The following is a 21171-nucleotide window of genomic DNA, read 5'->3' as shown; positions in this document are numbered from 1 at the left end:
CTCCAGCCAGCATGGCCAATGGCTGGGGCTGATGGGAGTTGTAGGCAAAAAAAAACATCTGGAGAGCTACCGTTGGCCACCCCTGCTCTAAGCATTTTGGAACCCAGCAGGCGAAACAGGGCCGGTCTGGTGACCGGAACGGGTCCCTGGGCCCGGAATGCTGGAGGCTGGAAGTCAGGAGGACAGCAAGCAGGAAGACAACCGGAGCCAGCCCACTCACCCTGACGCTTTGTAGAAAGAAGGGTGACCTTGCTAAGATGGCAGCTATGTGTCCCACACTTGCCCCTGGGGCAGAACAGGCCATCAATAGCAAGCTCAGTGGCCCTTCGGACCTGGTGCTGGATCACCCGCCACTCCCTTCTGTGCTGCTGGCAGCCTGGCAGACGGGTGGGCAAGGCGATGCCTTGATGCCCCTGGGGCTGCTGGTGAGGTCCAAGCCAACGGGCCCCCCTTTCTGGGCATGCCATGACCCCCCCCCCCGGCAACAAGCCTCTGGGAACGGGCCAGCCTGCCTCAGGCACAGAGACTACTGTTCTGACATGACCTGATTCAAATCCATTTTTCTTCCTAGAGGCCGAGCCTGGATCCTGACAGGAAGGTACGTAAGACTAGCAGGGCTGTCTGTGGGGCTTTTTTTTGTAGTGGGGACTCATCTGCATGTTAGGCCACACCCCCTGATAGAGCCAATCCTCCTGGAGTTTGCAACAGGCCCTGTACGAAGAGCCCTGTAGGCTCCAGGACTGGCTACATCAAGGGGGCGTGGTCTCGTATGCAAAGGAGTTCCTGCTACAAAAAAAAGCACCCTGGCCTGTATGCTGTCGGGTACCATAGCGCAAGACGGGCCTTCTGGGAGAGCTGGAGGCCTGCCGCGCGTGGGTCCCTTCAGTCTGTGGGAAGAGCGGAGGGGCAGTGCAGAGGAGAGACTGTGGCAAGCAGAAGTTAGGAGGGAACTTCTGGCAGACCAATCAATGCTGGATGTGCAGCCAGCCCCTTGCAAGGTATTGACAGCTATACTCGAGAGGCCCTTTTCCCACACTCGATTGCAGACGGCAAGGGTTCATTGCCCAGAAGAGATTTTAGTTTGTGTTTTTTTAATCACGCTTAGGTCAGTACCATTGGTGGAAGAGGCCAAAACCGCCACCGGAGCTTCTCTTCTTAGTTGCTTTCATCCGCTTCAGGGGGAAACCAGGAAAGAACGGAAAGTCAAAAGAGCTTGAGGCGCTCTGAGGTCCTCAGCCTGGCCCCTGCTGGTGTGAGACTCACGGCCCAACGCTTCATGCGAAAAGGAATGTGCCACAGAAAATACCCACCGTCTGCTTTCTCACCATATATTGCTCCCTCGGGGGGGGGGGGGGGGGGCGGAGAGAAGAAAAGGATCCTGAAATGCATTCTGAAAATGCTGCAGTGCACCAAAGTCTCTTGCAAATACGCTCCCAGGATAGGCCTGGGACATCGGATGGGGACAACACGTGAGCGTGCACGCAGGGCTCCACCCGATGGATCACACAACTTGGAGTGGGGCGCATGCAGAAGTCTCTGAAAGGAATGGAGGAGTGCACTAGCTTAAGGAGTGCTGGTGGTCTCAGGATGGAGAGAATAACCTACCCCATGCCTGTCCCAGCTCCTGGCAGGGGGAAAAATTCCTGCACTCGGCCTTCCTCGATCGGAACGCATCCTCTGAGCCGCTGCTCCGGAACAGAAGTCAGATCTTGAGTTAGGAAGCTGGAGCCAGATCACTGAGAGACTCCATTACAATATGCTAAGTGTGGGGTGAAGGCAGGAGAGGGCCGTGGGCGTAGATCAGCGATGCCTCCCCTCCTAACTTTCTTATATTTGCTGGATGGACTTGTAGCTGCTCTTTCAACGGGACCATCTTGGGATCAGAGAGCTGGGAAACCTCTACTGCGCCAGGCACGATCCAGACCACCGAATTCTGTCTCGTCTCTCTCCTGTCCCCGGAAGACTTGCTGCAGAAAGCAGGGGCAACGTCTGGGTCCATTATCTGGGCCCAGCTGCGTGATGCTTTTGCAGAGCGGCCCTCCAACCGCCATCTTCCAACTGGCACATTTACCTCCAATGGAGCTGCATCTCGAGCCCCGCCCTCCCAATTTGGATGGGGCGAGCGCAAACTCTTCTGGCCTGTGCCATTTTCAGCAGCGGGGGGGGGGGATTTCTATTACCTTCAATGTGGGGAGGAAAGTGAAGAGAGGGGTACAATATGGGTACCCATCTCCCACCCCACCACCAGGGCTATCAGCAACTTGGTAGGGAAAGGAGTGCACTTTCCAACTGAGAGAACAACCTGGGGGGAAGGGTTAACACCCATGGCCCCAGCCCACCCTTTCCCTGGCTGCTTTCTACTGCTAGAAAGACAGAATCGTGAGACCCAAGCGGGACCAGGAAATACCGCCTATATCACTGTGTACCTTAAAAGGCTCACAGCACCAACGAATTTCCCTGCAGCCGATTCTGTAGCAGCTGTCAAAAGCTTTCCCGATTGCTAGAGAGGCCCCATGAGGACAGGCCAGAGCGCCCATCATCTTTTGCAGCAAGGGAGCAAAGGGCAGGACAGAGGGGAAGGAGCCTTGTGGCTGAAGGCGGGGGCCTGTGGAAGTGAAGGGCCCCCTTGCGCCTTCCAGGGAAGCTGGCCTGCCCTTGCAACTCCCTCAGCTGTTGGGCCCAGAAGTGTGTGAGAAAAAGCCCCCTCCGCAGGGTCCCCAACAATGCTGAGATGCTCAGCTGATGTCTTCTTCCAGCCAAATGTTTTCCGGTTGCTCGTAGGAGCAGCTTCAAGCACTGCAGAGCCGGGGGTCTGGGCATGGCCTGGGAAACCCTAAGATACCCTGAGCAGAATGATACCAGGGTGGAGGGAGGGCAAAAGCCAGGGCGGAGGCTTGTCTGGCTCCCTCTGGAGGGACGGAGCTCAGACTGGAGGCTTTGCTGGTCATGCTTTCCCTCTAATGTGCTGCGGCACATTCTAGGACCTGCTTTTCACAATAACATTGGTCCAAGGAAGGAAAAAAGATCTACCTCTTGAGCATCTGGGGGCACACGAGCAGCTGTTGCTTTTGCCTGCTCTGAGAACACCCGCAGGGGGGGGGACGCGGGTCTGGTAATCCAAAGATCATGCTTGGCTGGCTGGCTGTTTAAAAGCTTCCCCTTAGTGGGCTGGCCATTGGCAATTCACCGTCCTGTCCCCCTCCCCCCAGCCAAACACACGGAGCCTTTATATTCCACTCGCAATTGAGGGACTGGGGTCATTCTCCCGAGAGGTCACAGTTCGGTCCCTTGCCCGGGTTTGTGCAGGTATGGTGGGCCCCCCCCCCCAACCCCAGGCCTTTTGAAGGGAGGGTTCTCCTGTGACAGACCTCTTACTCCCAGGGGGTCATGCTTTCCCTCTAAACCCTTCATCTCCTCAATCAACAGGACCTGCAAAGCGTCCCTGGGGGAGAGCTGGGCTGTCCAAAAGCCTCCCAACCCCCTGTGCGTTATCCAAACCCACTCCTCTGCCAGGTGGTGCTCTGCAGACGATGAGCAAAACGAGGTGGCCGGGTGAACCCCTGTGGCCATTTCTCAATCCCTCTGGGAGGTCAGTTTGCTTGGGGGACTCTGATTGTGAGATCTGGGGCTGGAATTCTCCAGTGCTGGGCCTCTTGGGGCAGCACGGGCCCCTTTCTGAGAGCCAGTCAGCGTTGAAGAGAAGCTGCCCAATCTCCAGGAATGTGACAGTTTCGCGGATCCGCTAGCTAGGAAGCCCCGGAGGCAGCTGACTCCGCATTTCTCTTTAAGGGGTGCTCCATTTGCGGGGTGGGGCACTAGAATTCACAACTGCTGACCTCTGCGTCTTACAAAGAAAGTTGGGGGGGGGGTGGAGGCACATAATTCAAGCTTGATCCCAAGTGATTGCACAAATTCAGACACCTGTGGTCAATGCATAGACTAGGTGGGACCGAGTGTTTCACTTAAGCGGCTTCGGGGAAGAAGGGAAAGCGATTCCCGCCCCCTGCTACCGCCCAGGGTCTGCTTGGTCTCCAGAGTTCTTTCACACATATTGGGGTCGATGCTCTCCCTGGCCCCCAAGCAAATCAGAGAGAAGGAGGGAGGGAGGGAGAGAGGGAGGCATGATGCCTTCGCTCAACAGAAGTTTACAAAAAAAAAAGTCATGAAGCATCTCAAGCCCTCCCCCCACAACCCCCACTCCCACAAAACTTTGCTGACTTCCCAGCACGCAAGGTTACATAGCGGGGGTTTGTGCCTTGAAGGGCAGCTGATAAAATCTATGCTCTGACATACACACAACTCTTTATCGCTCCGCGTCTGGAGGCCGCATCCCCTGGCACCCCGCCTCCAAACAATGCTTCCGGTCCCCCAAGTTAAAACAAAACAAAACAGGAAGTTAAAAATAAACACCTGCCACCACCTTCCCCTTCTCCACAAAAGCATCTTTGGCAGCATCGGGAGACCCCAAGGCAGAGGATGGGCTTCTGCTCCCTGAGGAACGCTGCTCCCCCACCGCCTCTTTGCTGCCTTCCCCTTTACATTCTCCAGTTTCGATGTCAGGAAGCTCAGAGCTCCGTTTCCATTTGAGAAAGGAAAAGACCAATAAATTAGAGTTTATCTGAAAGTGCTGCCTTGTCCTAAGGGCGAGGGGGGAGGAGGAGGAGGAAGGAGGGAGGGAGAAAAGGAACCCGTCCGTCCATCATGCGGTGCTCTCCCACTCCCCTCGGGACTCTGCCGAGCCGTTCACCACCTTCTTCACTTTCTTCATGCCCTCCATGACACCTGTGGTCGTCACCCTGAGAAGGACAAAAAGAGACTCTGCTCAGAACCAACCGTGAAGCTGCAACACCATCAGCACACCTTACAGGGGGGGAGGGGAGGGTGCTATCCAGTTACGTGAGATGATCTAAGGATGCCAAACGCATTGACCCAACAGAGCTATGCAAACCAGCACACTTATGGGGACACCACCCTGCTCACAGGGAGCATTTTGCTTCTTGGCAGGAACTGCATGGAGAAGAAATTCCGACAAATGCTGCAGCCCCGGATCCCTGGGGGAGCCGAAGCAGACAAGTCCACGGACTGCTGTTCCTACAATGGAGTTTCCTCATGTCCCATTTTTATAGGACTGCCCCTCTTTTGTGGTTTCCACAGTTCTGGGGAACCAGAATCCAAGCTCTGAAGATGCTCCAACTCCTGGGCCTTTTCCTGCCCTGCCAAGTGGGACTCTGCCTAAATACTTGGGGCCAGCCACAAACTTTGGCCTACCTTGCAGGGTGGTGGCTGTGAAAACGTGGAAGAAGGGAGAACCATGTTCTAAAAGCTGCTTTGAATCCCAACAAGGGTAGAAGGGAAAAGGGAAGGCTCCTGTGCAAGCACCAGTCGTTTCCGACTCTGGGGTGACGTTGCTCTCACAACGTTTTCACGGCAGACTTTTTACGGGGTGGTTTGCCATCGCCTTCCCCAGTCTTTTACACTTTCCCCCCAGCAAGTTGGGGACTCATTTTACAGACCTCAGAACAATGGAAGGCTGAGTCAACCTCGAGCTGGCTACCTGAAAACCCAGCTTCCACCGAAGATCGAACTCAGGTCATAAGCAGAGCTTAGGAATGCAGTACTGCAGCTTTAACACTCTGCACCACGGGGCTCTTCCAAAGGGTAGAAAAGCAAGATATAAATACGTAAAACCATTTCTTGCTTTCTTGCTGGAGGGGAGACTGGAGCCCATCTTTCCCCTCTCCTGGCCCGACCGACAGCCTCACTTTTGCTCTTAGTCTTATTTTACCACCAATACTACCTCCCGTATAGTCCTGAACAAATATCTTTTTAAAAGACTGGATGGGGGTGGGGAGAGAGACTGGACCCTGATCTACTTGAAAAACCTGTTTTTATTATTATGCCAGAGAAGGAATTACAAAAAGCGAAGACGGGGGAGGGGGGGCCTGCGTTCTGCAGTGGGTACCAGATTTGGTGCCTGCACAGCCACCCTCCCAACTGCATCCACGCACAGCATCCTCGGCAAAAGCGACTGGTATGCTGAACGCAGCGCACCGAGCAGAGGCCTTTGGAATTTTCATGCTTTGTTCCATTAAAACAAGCACCGCTCCCCTCCCCAGCTGGGAGGGCAACCAGCCACTACCTCCCAAGCTGCGTTCAGGCCTGGTGCACCCACATCCGCGACACTTGAGCAGGAACATGTTTTGACATGAAAAGGCCCTCTCCATCAAAACAGCACTCAATCTTGGTTCCGTTCACAACAGAGCAGAGAAAAATCACTTGCCAAATTGGAAGGGTGTGGAAAAAAGGAGAGGGGGAGAAAAAGGGAAATCTTTCCCCATTATCGAACCCCTGCCCCCACCCCCCGTGCTTGCTTCTGAGCGTAGAGGGAGGCACAATCAAACCGTGTAACTACTCAAAGACATTAAAGTAGACAGGCCCGTTAAAATTTTTATAATGCTTCTCACGGGCCCAATGGAGGACAGGAAGATGGAAGAGGAGAAAAGAGAAGGAAGGACAGGTAATTATCAACCCGACTGAAATGGCTTATAATGCCAAAGTCAGATATTGAAACATTTAATAGCATCTGGAAAATCAACGGTCAAATTACAATTTCATGCAGCCATTAGCTGAATATTAAGCGGTTCAGGAGCTGAAGGAAATTTAACACATACATGAAGGTTTGACTGCAAGACGGGGGGGTGGGGGGAAGGGAATTTGAAAAGCTCCCACCAGGCAGTTGAGGATGGAGAGCCAAAAGGGGCAATTCACTGTAACTAAAAGGGTGCTGGACCAACACCGCTGGTCCAAAGGGCCAACAGGGGACTGAAAAGGTTGCTACAATTTGCAAAGAACCTTTCTGGCCCAATTCACCATACCTGACAGCGTGGGGGACACAGGAGAATGACTTGGGGAGAATATTAAAGGTGACGCTCACACAATTTAGCCAGAAAGGGGGATGTGGACTTACTCATAGGGCTGAAGATGGCTGCTGAAGTCGACATGCTGATCCCATAACATGATTTTGGCGTAGGCAAGTTGGTGCGTGTGTGACACTGATGTTGCCCAATGTGTTACGCTATTTTTACTAAGTCCTATGACGTGCCCTTGATTGGAGGGGCAAGGGAGGGTGGAATTTAACTGGATTACCACTAATCTGATTAGTGATCATCCAATTATGTGGTGAGGGTCTCAGGTGGAGAAAGGCCAGCTTCTGGGTCTTGATTGGTGGGGCGTGGCTAAAGACTGAGGGGCGTGGCCCCAAGATGCCCTTCTGTAGCTACAGGCCTGGAGTAAAGACTGAACTGAATGGATTCAGGGTCTGATTCACCATAAGGCTTCATCCACTCTTTTGCCTGAAAAAAAGCCCCTCAGAGCCAACTGCACCCAGGGAAGGGAGTTTTCGTCACTGCAAACGTAGGATTTTTGGGGAGGGGGATAAGGCTGCGGAATCAAGTCAGACTATTACAGGAGTGGCCAAACTGTGGCTCAGGAGCCACACGTGGCTTTTTCACACACATTGTGTGGTTCTCTCAGCCCCCACTGCCCCCGCCGGCCGGCTTGGAGAAGGCATTTGTCTCTTTAAATAACTTCTCCAAGCCAAGCCCAGCCAGCGGCTTGGGGGAATGCATTTAAAGTTAAAGTTGCTTTCTTTCCACCTCCTTCCCCATCTATTTTTTCCCCCTTCCTTCCCGTCTTGTGGCTCTCAAACATCTGACGTTTATTTTGTGTGGCTCTTTCGTTAAGCACCCCCGGACTAGTAGAACACAGCCTCTATTTTTACTGTAATGTCGCAGTCAGAAGAGATGGATCTGGGGTTCCCCCACCCCCTGAAGAAGCACCCTGCGCTCTCAGCTATGGCATTTATTATCTGCAGCTGCTTCAGCATTCTTGGAAGAAATCCTAGGAAGTCAGCAGCTCTGGGGGTTCGGATTTAAGGTGTCTGCAGGCCTGCTGTGCTGCTTAGGTGTCTGCAAGGATCACCTCTCGTCCTCTGTATTTAAGACTAGCAAGTGGACCTTAAGACCCAGGCTGCAGAGAAAAGTGTGTGTAGGTCAGCTGTGTTTCATATTATCCTTTTGGGGTGGGGTGGGGGAGAGAGAAAGAGAAGAGTCCAATCAGGAGACACTGGAGCCAGTCGGTGTACAGAAGACGTGAGAGGACACCACTCGCTAGGGTCTGATGATATCTTGCACTGACGTGAGTGGACCCAATTTAGGCTGATCTCATCAGACTCCGGAAGCCTAGCAGGGTTGGCCCTCACTAGTGCTTTGGATGGGAGACCTCCAAAGGCATTCTGGGAAAGCCGGTGACGGCACAAAAACACCCTGGCAGGGTCAGCATGTGGGCTGCAGTCGCATGGCCCTTTGCACTGCCACAATGGGGAGAAGGGAGAATTTGGAGGATTCAAGGAGATGGTTGGAAAGCATCCTGCTCTCAACTGGCTACTAAAATCTGCCTTTTGGTATCCAAGAGAGCGTCCAAGGTGACCAAGCATCGATACACAACACAGAAGCCAATAACAATGAGCAAGATCAAAACCGCAAGGGAGCAAAACCATCTCATTCAAAAGCCTTCCCAGAAGGGGGACGCGTTTTCAGGTTATGCCAAATGACTTGCAAGGATGGTGCCCGTTGCCCCCTTGGGAGAGGGGAGTTCCACAGCTTCAGGGCAGCGGGGGAGGAACAGGCACTCTGATCAGAGCAGAGGTGCAGAAGAGAACCAGGCCCAAACAGAGCCCCGCTTTCCCCACCTGCACAAGCCCCTCTAAAGAGGAACGCTGCAAGAGCTGACTTCTCTCAAATCGCTGGCCTCTTGAAGGAAACAGCAGGCTTCTACCCAAAGAAGCTCCTGAAGCAGCCTGCAGGAATCAGAGATCCACATGAGGGTTCCTAGGAAGAGGGGCTTTCTCATACGAACCGGACCCCAGCACAAAGACAGGGCAGGCACCTGGATGCTTCTTGCTGTCTCTTCCAGCACCCTGCCTGATCACCTCCTGGGCTGGCCCTAGTCTGGCAAGGCTAACTTCTGGCGCTCTCCCCCCAATGCATGGATAACATCACCAAGTCACATGGGGGGGCCCGATGTCGCGTCCCCAGAAGGCCGGCGCCCTAGGCAATCACCTAGGGCCGGCCCGGATCACCTCAGCGGAACTGTGCACTGGTCCGCATCCCGACAGACTGCACCTTGTGTCAATGAGCAGCAGAAGAGGAAGAGGATGGTGCTCTTGAGATTTTCCACCGCAGGCCGCCAAAAACCTCCCTCTGCTCACTGGAGACTTGACTGACTCCAAGAACAACGGGAAGAGAGACCTCGGCAGCCAGACTTCTCCAGCCGGGGCCCTCAGGCCTCTTCACGCGCGCAGTGGTTCTCAAACCAGAGATCGTGGGGCCAGTCAGACCCCGCCAAGGCCCTACCCAGAGCTCTGAGGCACAGAAGGGAACAGCAGGAGCACTGAGGAGGCGACCCAAAGCAAAGGGCTCAAATTACAAGCAGAAAAGTACCAGCTGCATATTGGGAGGGGGGGGATTACGGTCAGAGCAGTTCAGAGGTGGAACCAGCTGGGGAGGGAGGGAGGGAGGGAGGGAGGGAGGGAGGGAGGGAGGGAGGGAGGGAGGAAGGAAGGAAGGAAGGAAGGAAGGAAGGAAGGAAGGAAGGAAGGAAGGAAGGAAGGAAGGAAGGAAGGAAGGAAGGAAGGAAGGAAGGGGAGTGAAGGGAGGGAAGGAAGGGAAGGAGGGAAGGAAGGGAAGGAGGGAAGGGAGGGGAGGGGAGGGGAGGGAAGGAAGGAGGGAGGGAAGGAAGGAAATAAATTTTAACTTTTAATGCATTCTCCAAGCCATTGGTTGGTTGGCTTGGAGAAGTGATTTAAGGAGCTGATGGGGCATTGGGGGCTTTGAGAGCCACACAATCTGTGTGAAAGAGCCACATGTGGCTGCCGGGCCTCAGTTTGGCCACCCCTGCTTTAGGCTGATCCTGCATGGAGCAGGGGGTTGGCCTAGATGGTCTGCATGGCCCCTTCCAACTCTCTGATTCTATGACTGGAGTGTTCTCCCTGACCTGGCCCAACAGACCGTAGAGGGGCTCTGTGACCAGACCCGAGTCATGAAAGAGCTTCCACATCAACACGCTTTGCTCCGCCTGTGCTCAAGTCCCACCCGCCATGCCCTCACACCAGCCCTTCTGCCTGCAAAGCTCCCTTACACGGCCTCCATGTCCAAGTCGTCCTCGTCGTCCTGAGAGAGCTGCAGGTAAGGATTGTCCGAGGCAGGCCGGAACTTGTACCCGGTTAGGATGAAGAACACCAAGGTGGCCGTTTCGTCCAGGACCTGTGACACAGGAGGCTGAAAATTAAAAGTTGCTCTGAAGACCATCCCCTCCTGCCCCTCCCTGCGGGGCTGCCACAAAGCCGTCATGGCTACAGGAAGCTGCCCTCCGTCGAGTCAGGCTGCTTCTCTCCTGTAGCAGGAGATGCCAAAGACTGAAGATCAGACTCTGAGTGCGCAGAACAAGCGTCTGCTGAGTTGCAACCCTCACCATTTCTTTAAAGGTGCAGCCCTTAGCCCTGCACTGACTAACTCAGAGCCACAGAATTATTAACCTAGACCAGCAGGATTCTAGCTCTTACAACAGCAAGAGCAAAAAAGTACAGGGGCTAATCTCTCTGAAGCTAGAGGACTGGCAGATTAAAGTTTCTAGTCAGTAGGGACAAAGGCTTTGGGGTGCTGCATCACCCACTGCCCCAGAACCACCCGAAGAACAACAAAATTGTGCAACGCAGGGCTCTTTAGCTTGGAGAAACATCGACTGCGGGGTGACATGATAGAGGTTTACAAGATAATGCATGGGATGGAGAAAGCAGAGAAAGAGGTACTTTTCACCCTTTCTGACAATACAAGAACTCGTGGGCATTCGATGAAATTGCTGAGCAGACAGGTTAAAATGGATAAAAGGAAGTACTTCTTCACCCAAAGGGTGATTAACATGTGGAATTCACTGCCACAGGAGGTGGCGGCGGCTACAGGCATAGCCAGCTTCAAGAGGGGGTTAGATAAAAATATGGAGCAGAGGTCCATCAGTGGCTATAAGCCACAGTGTGTATATGTGCATATATATATATATATATATATATATAATTTTGGGGGCCACTGTGTGACACAGAGTGTTGGACTGGAGGGGCCATTGGCCTGATCCAACATGGCTTCTCTTATGTTCTTGTGTGACACAGAGTGTTGGACTGGATGAGCCATTGGCCTGATCCAACATGGCTTCTCTTATGTTCTTATGTGACACAGAGTGTTGGACTGGAGGGGCCATTGGCCTGATCCAACATGGCTTCTCTTATGTTCTTATGTGACACAGAGTGTTGGACTGGAGGGGCCATTGGCCTGATCCAACATGGCTTCTCTTATGTTCTTATGTGACACAGAGTGTTGGACTGGAGGGGCCATTGGCCTGATCCAACATGGCTTCTCTTATGTTCTTATGTGACACAGAGTGTTGGACTGGAGGGGCCATTGGCCTGATCCAACATGGCTTCTCTTATGTTCTTATGTGACACAGAGTGTTGGACTGGAGGGGCCACTGGCCTGATCCAACATGGCTTCTCTTATGTTCTTATGTGACACAGAGTGTTGGACTGGAGGGGCCACTGGCCTGATCCAACATGGCTTCTCTTATGTTCTTATGTGACACAGAGTGTTGGACTGGAGGGGCCATTGGCCTGATCCAACATGGCTTCTCTTATGTTCTTATGTGACACAGAGTGTTGGACTGGAGGGGCCACTGGCCTGATCTAACAGGGCTTCTCTTATGTTCTTATGTGACACAGAGTGTTGGACTGGAGGGGCCACTGGCCTGATCCAACATGGCTTCTCTTATGTTCTTATGTGACACAGAGTGTTGGACTGGAGGGGCCATTGGCCTGATCCAACATGGCTTCTCTTATGTTCTTATGTGACACAGAGTGTTGGACTGGAGGGGCCATTGGCCTGATCCAACATGGCTTCTCTTATGTTCTTATGTGACACAGAGTGTTGGACTGGAGGGGCCACTGGCCTGATCCAACATGGCTTCTCTTATGTTCTTATGTGACACAGAGTGTTGGACTGGAGGGGCCATTGGCCTGATCCAACATGGCTTCTCTTATGTTCTTGTGTGACACAGAGTGTTGGACTGGATGAGCCATTGGCCTGATCCAACATGGCTTCTCTTATGTTCTTGTGTGACACAGAGTGTTGGACTGGAGGGGCCATTGGCCTGATCCAACATGGCTTCTCTTATGTTCTTATGTGACACAGAGTGTTGGACTGGAGGGGCCATTGGCCTGATCCAACAGGGCTTCTCTTATGTTCTTAAGTGACACAGAGTGTTGGACTGGATGGGCCACTGGCCTGATCCAACATGGCTTCTCTTATGTTCTTATGTGACACAGAGTGTTGGACTGGATGGGCCACTGGCCTGATCCAACATGGCTTCTCTTATGTTCTTATGTGACACAGAGTGTTGGACTGGATGGGCCATTGGCCTGATCCAACAGGGCTTCTGTTATGTTCTTATGTGATGCAGAGTGTTGGACTGGATGGGCCACTGGCCTGATCCAACATGGCTTTTCTTATGTTCTTATGTGACACAGAGTGTTGGACTGGAGGGGCCATTGGCCTGATCCAACAGGGCTTCTCTTATGTTCTTAAGTGACACAGAGTGTTGGACTGGATGGGCCACTGGCCTGATCCAACATGGCTTCTCTTATGTTCTTATGTGACACAGAGTGTTGGACTGGATGGGCCACTGGCCTGATCCAACATGGCTTCTCTTATGTTCTTATGTGACACAGAGTGTTGGACTGGATGGCCACTGGCCTGATCCAACAGGGCTTCTCTTATGTTCTTATGTGGTGTGCCTGTGTGCACCATGGTGCACGTCAGCACCTTTCCTGGAACCCACCCCAAGTGTTTTTAGAAGGGTGGGTGGGGCCAGGTAAGAGCTCTTACCCATCAGGGCTTCTGACTGGCCACTGGAGAGCCAACTGGCTTGGCAAATTAAAATCTCACTGTTTTAGCAGCAGCTGCCACCACAGGGTTGGTTTCATTCTCTTTCACCCCTTTTTTTCACAATGCATTTTTAAAAGAATTATCCTTCTTCTCCCCCGTGCTTAGGCTTCCTTTGTCTGGGTGGCTCTGCCTCCTCCAGCAGCCATTTTGAGCTGCTGCCCACCATCCCTTGTTAGAATTCCAAAGGTGCCCATAGGTTAAAAAAGGCCGGGAACCCTTGCGCTGTGGCAAAGGATTAAGCAACCGGGCCAAGTGCAACAGGGATGATGATCATGTGACCTTGGGGGGGGCGGTATTTGTGAATTTCCTGCATTGTGCAGGGGGTTGGACTAGGAGACCCCAGGGGATCCCTTCCAACTCTATGATTCTATGAATGCTTCGTTTTACCCACTCCCCAGGGCTGCAGTTACCCAGCCTTTTCTGCTGCATTTGATTAATGCCCGAAGGAGTTCTTGCATTGCGTGGGATCTAAAAATCAATAAAGCAATTACTTTTCGATCTGTGTGGCTATACGTAATCCTGCAGCCACGAGAAGAGGAGGGAGAATCCCCAGCCGTAAAGCCTGCTACACTTGGAATGTCTGTGCTAAGAATGCTGAGTTTCTACGTGAGACCTAAATGAGAACACGAAGCAGGCAGCTCGATAAGATCTGTTTTTTAAACAAATTGTGTTCTCTGCTCTCCTTCCCACCCCCCAAGAGAGGAGCGCGGCTGACACCAGTACCTGATAAAGCCACTTCCACTGGAAGGGAACTGCAAACCTGATGAAGATGGCAATGATCCGTGTGAAGTAAATGTAACACACAATCTGTAGGCAAAGGAGGAGAGCAGGCGTAAGCAGCTGGAGCCTTCTTGCGCACAAACCGCATTAATTCCGCAGAAAAAATTAGATCACGGCCGGGATCAGTCAGCCAGGAATGTTTTGCAAGCCTCACACCAGTTCACGAGCATTTGGGGTGGAACAAATGGGGACACGGATCAATATTCATCAGAGGAATCTCAACAAACAGGCCTGTTACTTAAACCAAAGGAGCTGTGTATGTTTCAGTTGTGCTCCATCCTCCAGGGCAGAGGGAGAAGGGAAGAAGAGGAAGAGTTTGGATCTATACCCCGCCCTTCACTCAGAGCAGCTTACAATCTCCTTCTCTTCCCCTCCTCACAGCAGACACCCTGAGGTGGGGCTGAGAGAGCTCTGAGAGAACTGGTACTTGCTTAAGGTCACTCAACTGGCTGCATGTGCAGGAGTGGGGGAATCAAACCTGGTTCTCCAGATTCAAGTCCGCTGCTCTTAACCACTACACCAAAGTGGTTCTGCTGCCAGACTGAGGTGGGACATGTGCAGCTTTACAATGGAATTGCTTCCTTTAACCCTGCTCAGATTACATCTAGAGGCAATGGGGCAGGCATCTACTCATTATTGGGTCTTTTCATGAGATCCAAAACAGAAAAAGGAAGAAAAACTCTCAACCCAGAAAAACCAGGTAACCAAGAGGGTTTACTAGAGGCCTGTTACCGTTACGGATGTTAAATTAACACAACTTTAATGCATAACAAATAGCAAAAAAACCAAAACAAAAACATTAAAATCAAATGTGTTTTGGCCACGAGGTACAAATAATTAATCAGTGGTACAAATTATGTACCATAAAAATGATTCAAAATGCAACATTTCTGGCATAAACTAAAACACACAAAGGAGTAGGACCAGTTCATTAACTGGATAAATCCTACTTCGTTACTGGAATAAAATAGGACCATTAAAAACATTTTTCAGGTTATGGTTGTTCCTGGTCCCAATAGCTCTGTAAACCAGATTACAATGAATTTTAAAAAAAAAATCATTTTTTTGATGCTCCTAAAACTTTCTGAAAACTTGTCACAGGAGAACCCCCACCAGCTAGCTGCCTGTCACCCAAAGTGCTTTTCCCAAAAAGTGGCTCTTAAGGAGGCCCAGGAAAAAACGTTTTTTTTCCTCTTTTTTTCCTGAAGCCTTTTTTTGTTTTTTTTCTGAAAAATTGAAAAAGAAAAGAAATTGATTATGGAATGTTTTATTTTCACATGATGAATAAAATATTTTAAGACAAGGCGTTCAAATATTTTCCAAATCTTTTCTAAAAAATATGTATTAGACTATTCTATTGTCCATAGTCATATTTTAGGTTTCTAAAATAACAGAATGACTTTCAATCTGGAAAAGAAAAAAAGTGCTAATGTAGCATTTTTTTCAATTTTTCCAAAAATTTCCGTTAAAAAAAAAAACGAGCTTCAAAATTTCTGGAAATGTTACATCTCTTTGTGCTCTGCAACTGAGAGAGCCACAGGTTGTTACCCGTGGAGAGGAGAAAGGCATCCTGGGGCAGGACAAAACACTGCTCTGTTAGTGTTCAAAGAAAAAAATTCAGGCGTTGAGGTATCCATACAGCTCCTTCCTGAGCAAGAACAGCACAAAGGTCCAAGGCAGTGGTGGGGTCAGCAGGGCTCCCAACACCCCGCCCCGCCCCAAAAAGCCTAACGCAGAGGCAGGCAGGGTCCTTACCATGACGTAGTAATGTTTAAACAGCTTCAGCTTTGCTAGGTTAATGGCAGCTGTGGGGGGAAAAAGAAAGAAAAAGAGCACCCGGAACAGAAGGTTAGAGACAGAAGAAGTTATTTGCAACACATGGCAACATGCTGACTGCAAAAATCAGCATTTATATGGCACATTTCAAATGTTCAAAGAAGTGTGTCTGTGTTATCTGGGGGGGGGGGGGTGACGGGCACGTCACACAGACTGCGACGGCTGAATCTCGGAAAATCCAGGAAAGGGGGAGGGGGCGTAATTTCTGACTGAACTCCTGCATCAGACCCCTTTCATACAAGAAGGCAGTGCCCTGGAACAAACAGATTAGAACAGTCCTTTCTGTAATGAGTCACCTGACTACATGTAGGAAGTCCTTTGAAGCAAGGAGAGCATTAGGGGGAAAAAACACTCCCCGCTATACTTGCAGTACAAGGATCTGGAGTTCTGCCCCTCCCCCCATTTTGTGCAATGTGCAGAATGAATCCCAGTATTCCGTTCAAGAGGCCTGGAGTTCAGGATTATGCAGCCCCCCCCCCCCCCTCTTTGCAATTTACAGCCTCAAACTGGATGGCCCAGGTTAGTCTGATCTCAGACACTAAGCAGGGTCAGCCGTGGTCCATATTTGGATGGGAGACCTCCAAGGAAGACCAGGGTCATGGTGTAGGGCAGGGATGTCAAACATGCAGCCCGGGGGCTGAATCAGGCCCTCGAGCAAGTCTGCTTCCTTCTCCCTCTTGCTTGCTTCCTTCTGAGTCAGCTCGCTTTGCCAGGCTTGCTCAATCACGCAGAAGCTACAGAGCAAATCCTGTATTTTCTCCATTGGCTGAAGCTCCTCCCTTGGGGAGGAAGGGGGGAGGGAGAGCTTGCTTTGCCAGGCTCTCTCAATTGCACAGCAGCGCTGCTGAGCCAAGGCTTCTCCCCCTGGGGAGGGAGGGAAAGAGCCAGAGCCTCCTTTGCCCAGTTCCCTCGATCCCACAAGAGAGATACAAAGAAAGCACCTTTTTAAAAAATAGAAAACACCTCTGTGTCCTTTATAAAGTTTGTATCTCTGCTTCCTGGCATTACATTTTATGACACAGATGGCCCAGCCCGACAAGGTGTCATTGATGTCACATCCAGCCCTCACAGCATTCGACACCCGTGGGCAAACCACCTGTGGACATTTCTTGCCTTGAAAACCTCATAAGGAGTCATAAGTCAGCTGTGACTTCTGGTACTTTCCACCACCACCGATTTACAGATTTTTTTTGGGGGGGGGGAGCAGGGAGGGCTGAGAGATCCCAGCTAGCCTAAGGCCACTGAGCAAAATGGTGGCTGAGAAGACGTTTCACCTGGTAACTTCCCTCACATCGTGCTGTGTTCGCTTTCAGCTCAGACTCCATCTCCAAAGGTCAAGGCCAAGATGACTTTAAAGCTTTCCTTATGAGTAATCCGGAGGCTCCACCCACCGGCTGCGGGGTGCGGCAAAGTCTCCCAGCAGCGACTTGACCTGCTAGAGATCCTGACCGTGGCAGCTTCAAGGGCAAAACCGGGGAGTCTAAGGAAAGCGGAGATGGGAAACGCTGCCGACTGCAAGGCGTGCGTCTTGAAGGGAAAGGAAACAAAAGAGGTCCGTGCTGCAGGCTGGATAGAGGACAAAATGGCGGCTGAGAAAGGGCTGTCTGTGGATTTGGAGAGGCCATGTTCTCAGGGGCGGACACAGGGGCTCATTTCAGACAATCCCCCTGCCTACTACATCGTGCTACCTTGCCCCTCAGGGCAATGCACACGGCTCTTGCCTTCATTGTAGCCTCACAACAGCCTTTCAAGGTAGGCAGGGCCACTAACACCAGATCACAACTGAAGATTGCCTACTGAGTGTGAGGGAAGGCCTCAGGCCCATATTTCCCCCATCTTCTTAACGACTATTACAAAACACTCTCCGTGAGGCATCTGCACAGTCAACCTCATTTATTTTTATTTCCTTAATTACAGGCTGTCTTGTCTTCCTCTCTGAGACACAAGGCAGATTACCACACACACACACACACACACACACACACAAAAAGCCAGTTCAGACAGCACAGGACATTCTGCAAACGATCCACTAAGACTAGGAGTCCAAAGTTGGAAATCAGGGCTGGTAAACAAAACAAGCAGAAAAAGAAACGCTTGCCTGAGGCATGACAGCCCGTAACGCAGGAAGTGCAAATCTCGCTCCCACCTCAAAACTATCATTTGGTATAACTGGATGCAAATTCTGTCCCACAAATGGTGGATTTAGCACCCTTGCTGGTGACCGCCGATACCCACCTCCCTCAGTGCCCACGGACACTCCACAGCCTTTGCTCCACCAGTCCCCCCAAGAAGAAGAAGAAGATGATGATATTGGATTTATATCCCGCCCTCCACTCCGAATAGTCTCAGAGCGGCTCACAATCTCCTTTACCTTCCCCCCCCCACAACAGGCACCCTGTGAGGTGGGTGGGGCTGGAGAGGGCTCTCACAGCAGCTGCCCTTTCAAGGACAACCTCTGCCAGAGCTATGGCTGACCCAAAGCCATGCCAGCAGGTGCAAGTGGAGGAGTGGGGAATCAAACCCGGTTCTCCCAGATAAGAGTCCACACACTTAACCACTACACCAAACTGGCTCTCCAGGTGGGTGGAACCTCCGGGTTACTCATAAGGAAAGCTTTAAAGTCATCTTGGCCTTGACCTTTGGAGATGGAGTCTGAGCTGAAAGCGAACACAGCATGATGTGAGGGAAGTTACCAGGTGAAACGTCCTCTCAGGTGCAAGTGGAGGAGTGGGGAATCAAATCAAGAAGAAGGGGGACCCTTCTGAGATCAGGTGAAGAAGCTCTTTGGGCACACCCAAAGGATCACCTGGCAAACCATCGACACTGAACAAAACACTTTCTCTTGGCCTCTCGAATTTGGAACTGCATCTTCCGAGGTGGATTTTCAAATGTCATGGCTGAGGGCCCACCAGCCGCTTGAAGACCACCATGTCACGATTTGGAAAGAAGCCGACACAGGGAGCTGTTATTTTTTGAAATCTGTGCAAGTGGGAAAGTTTCTGCAGAAGGGGATCTGAGCAGACAGACAGGCCAATCTGCCCCTTCCCGTTTTCTGCTTCCAGGGCTGCTGTTCAGTAGGGGGGAAGGGGAGAGCGGGGGGGGGGGGAGGGGAGAGCGGACAAGAGGAGAAAGTCAGGAAACTCTTCCTACGTCTTTGTCCCAAGAGTCACAATTTAGGAGGATTTCTGTTACTTTTAGCTAGAGGAAATGTCATCCCTTTTTTTATCAGTTTCTATTTCAGTTTTGATTACTGGTGCAATACTGGATTGTCAGAACGGACGTGGCTTTGAGTAACAGCTTAGCAGGCTGTGCGTCAACTAAACACAGGAGTCGTCAGCAAGAGAAGCGAAGGGCCCGTCCTGATTCAGCTTTACCTCCTGACATTCCCGATGGGAGGAAAACACAAGCACAACCGCTGCCCTCTGCCAAGGCAAGGACCCTCGGACAGACAGGATTCAACACTCTGGTACAGAATTCCTGCCTATGAGTGGAAGCCGTGCCTATGCTGGCATGCCGTGGGTAATGGGAGCAATGCTCATTCTATCCTCCCCCCCCCCCCCTTTACAGAGTGGAGCGGTTCATGTCCTGAGCAGGATACAGACGCTGTAATCTTAATGTGGGCAATAGGCAGTGCAAGACCCTGTGCGGCTCCAGACCAGCTGATGAGCGGGGCTTCCTGTGTTCATGAGTGGCCGCTCACCCGCACAGCTTAGAGAAGGGGTGTCGAACATGCAGTTCAGGGGCCGAATCAGGCCCCTGGAAGGCTACTATCAGGCCCCCAAGCAACTGGCCGTCGTCTGCTTCCTTCTTCCTCTCTCTTGCTTCCTTCTGCATCACCGCTTGCTTTGCTAGGCTTGCTCAATTGTACAGGAGCTACAGAGTCAAACCTCTATTTTCTCCATTGGTTGAAGCTCCTCCCTTGGGAAGGAAGGGGGGGGGGAGGAATAGCTTGCTTTGCCAGGCTCTCTCAATCACACAGCAGAGCTACTGAGCCAAACCTCTCTTCCTTCTATTGACTGAGGCTTCCCTCCCATTCAGTCCCTGGGGAAGGAAGGAAAGAGCCAATTCCCTGGATCCCAGGGGAGAAATACAAAGAAAGCACCTTTAAGACCAATGAGTGCTAACATTTTAAGCATATTTTAAGTTTTTTAAAATATATATTTGTGTTTGTCTGTGTTCTTTATAAAGGTTATATCTCTGCTACCTAATCTTAAATAGGTATACACATGGCCCAGCCTAACATGGCCCAACCCGACATGGCCCAACTCCTCAAGGTCTCATTTATGTCAGATCTGGTCCAGGAGAGCCAGTTTGGTGTAGTGGTTAAGTGTGTGGACTCTTATCTGGGAGAACCAGGTTTGATTCCCCACTCCTCCACTTGCACCTGCTGGAATGGCCTTGGGTCAGCCACAGCTCTGGCAGAGGTTGTCCTTGAAAGGGCAGCTGCTGTGAGAGCCCTCTCCAGCCCCACCCACCTCACAGGGTGTCTGTTGTGGGGGAGGAAGGGAAAGGAGATTGTGAGCCGTTCTGAGACTCTTCGGAGTGGAGGGTGGGATATAAATCCAATATCTTCATCTACCTCACAGAATGTCTGTTGTGGGGGAGGAAGGTAAAGGAGATTGTGAGCTGCTCTGAGACTCTTCGGAGTGGAGGGCGGGATATAAATCCAATTATCTTCATCTACTTCACAGGGTGTCTGTTGTGGGGGGGGGAAGGTAAAGGAGATTGTAGGCCACTTTGAGCCTCTGTCCTTGAAAGGGCAGCTGCTGTGAGAGCTCTCTCAGCCCCACCTATCTCACAGGATGTCTGTTGTGTGGGAGGAAGGTAAAGGAGATTGTGAGCTGCTCTGAGACTCTTCGGAGTGGAGGGCGGGATATAAATCCAATATCTTCATCTACCTCACAGGATGGCTGTTGTGGGGGAGGAAGGTAAAGGAGATTGTGAGCCGCTCTGAGACTCTTTGGAGTGGAGGGTGGGATATAAATCCAATTATCTTCATCTACTTCACAGGGTGTCTGTTGTGGGGGGGGGGGAGGTAAAGGAGATTGTAGGCCGCTCTGAGCCTCTGTCCTTGAAAGGGCAGCTGCTGTGAGAGCTCTCTCAGCCCCACCTATCTCACAGGGCGTCTGTTGTGGGGGGGGGGGGAGGTAAAGGAGATTGTGAGCTGCTCTGAGACTCTTCGGAGTGGGGGGGGGATATAAATCCAATATCTTCATCTACCTCACAGGGTGTCTGTTGTGGGGGAGGAAGGGAAAGGAGATTGTGAGCCGCTCTGAGACTCTTCGGAGTGGAGGGCGGGATATAAACCCAATATCTTCATCTACCTCACAGGGTGTCTGTTGTGTGGGAGGAAGGTAAAGGAGATTGTGAGCTGCTCTGAGACTCTTCGGAGTGGAAGGCGGGATATAAATCCAATATCTTCATCTACCTCACAGGATGGCTGTTGTGGGGGAGGAAGGTAAAGGAGATTGTGAGCCGCTCTGAGACTCTTTGGAGTGGAGGGCGGGAT

At 51.5% G+C, this 21171-nt stretch overlaps 1 protein-coding gene across 1 annotated transcript in view; it reads right to left on the bottom strand.

Annotated features, from left to right (window-relative positions):
- Window positions 1–4597: 4597 nt before the first annotated feature.
- Window positions 4598–21171, bottom strand: part of GPR107 (G protein-coupled receptor 107) — a 79193-nt gene continuing 62619 nt past the window's right edge. Inside the window, exons 16-19 of the mRNA XM_060250697.1 lie at window positions 15582–15631; window positions 13770–13853; window positions 10198–10322; window positions 4598–4796 (exon numbers count right to left, since the gene is read on the bottom strand). Of these exons, the coding sequence (XP_060106680.1) occupies window positions 4700–4796; window positions 10198–10322; window positions 13770–13853; window positions 15582–15631 (356 nt within the window). The 3' untranslated portion in view covers window positions 4598–4699. The remainder of the gene's footprint in view (window positions 4797–10197; window positions 10323–13769; window positions 13854–15581; window positions 15632–21171) is intronic.

This window comes from Heteronotia binoei, chromosome 12 (genome assembly GCF_032191835.1).
Source record: "Heteronotia binoei isolate CCM8104 ecotype False Entrance Well chromosome 12, APGP_CSIRO_Hbin_v1, whole genome shotgun sequence".
Classification (NCBI taxonomy): Eukaryota; Metazoa; Chordata; class Lepidosauria; order Squamata; family Gekkonidae; genus Heteronotia; species Heteronotia binoei.
This window is presented reverse-complemented; position numbering and strand designations above follow the sequence as displayed.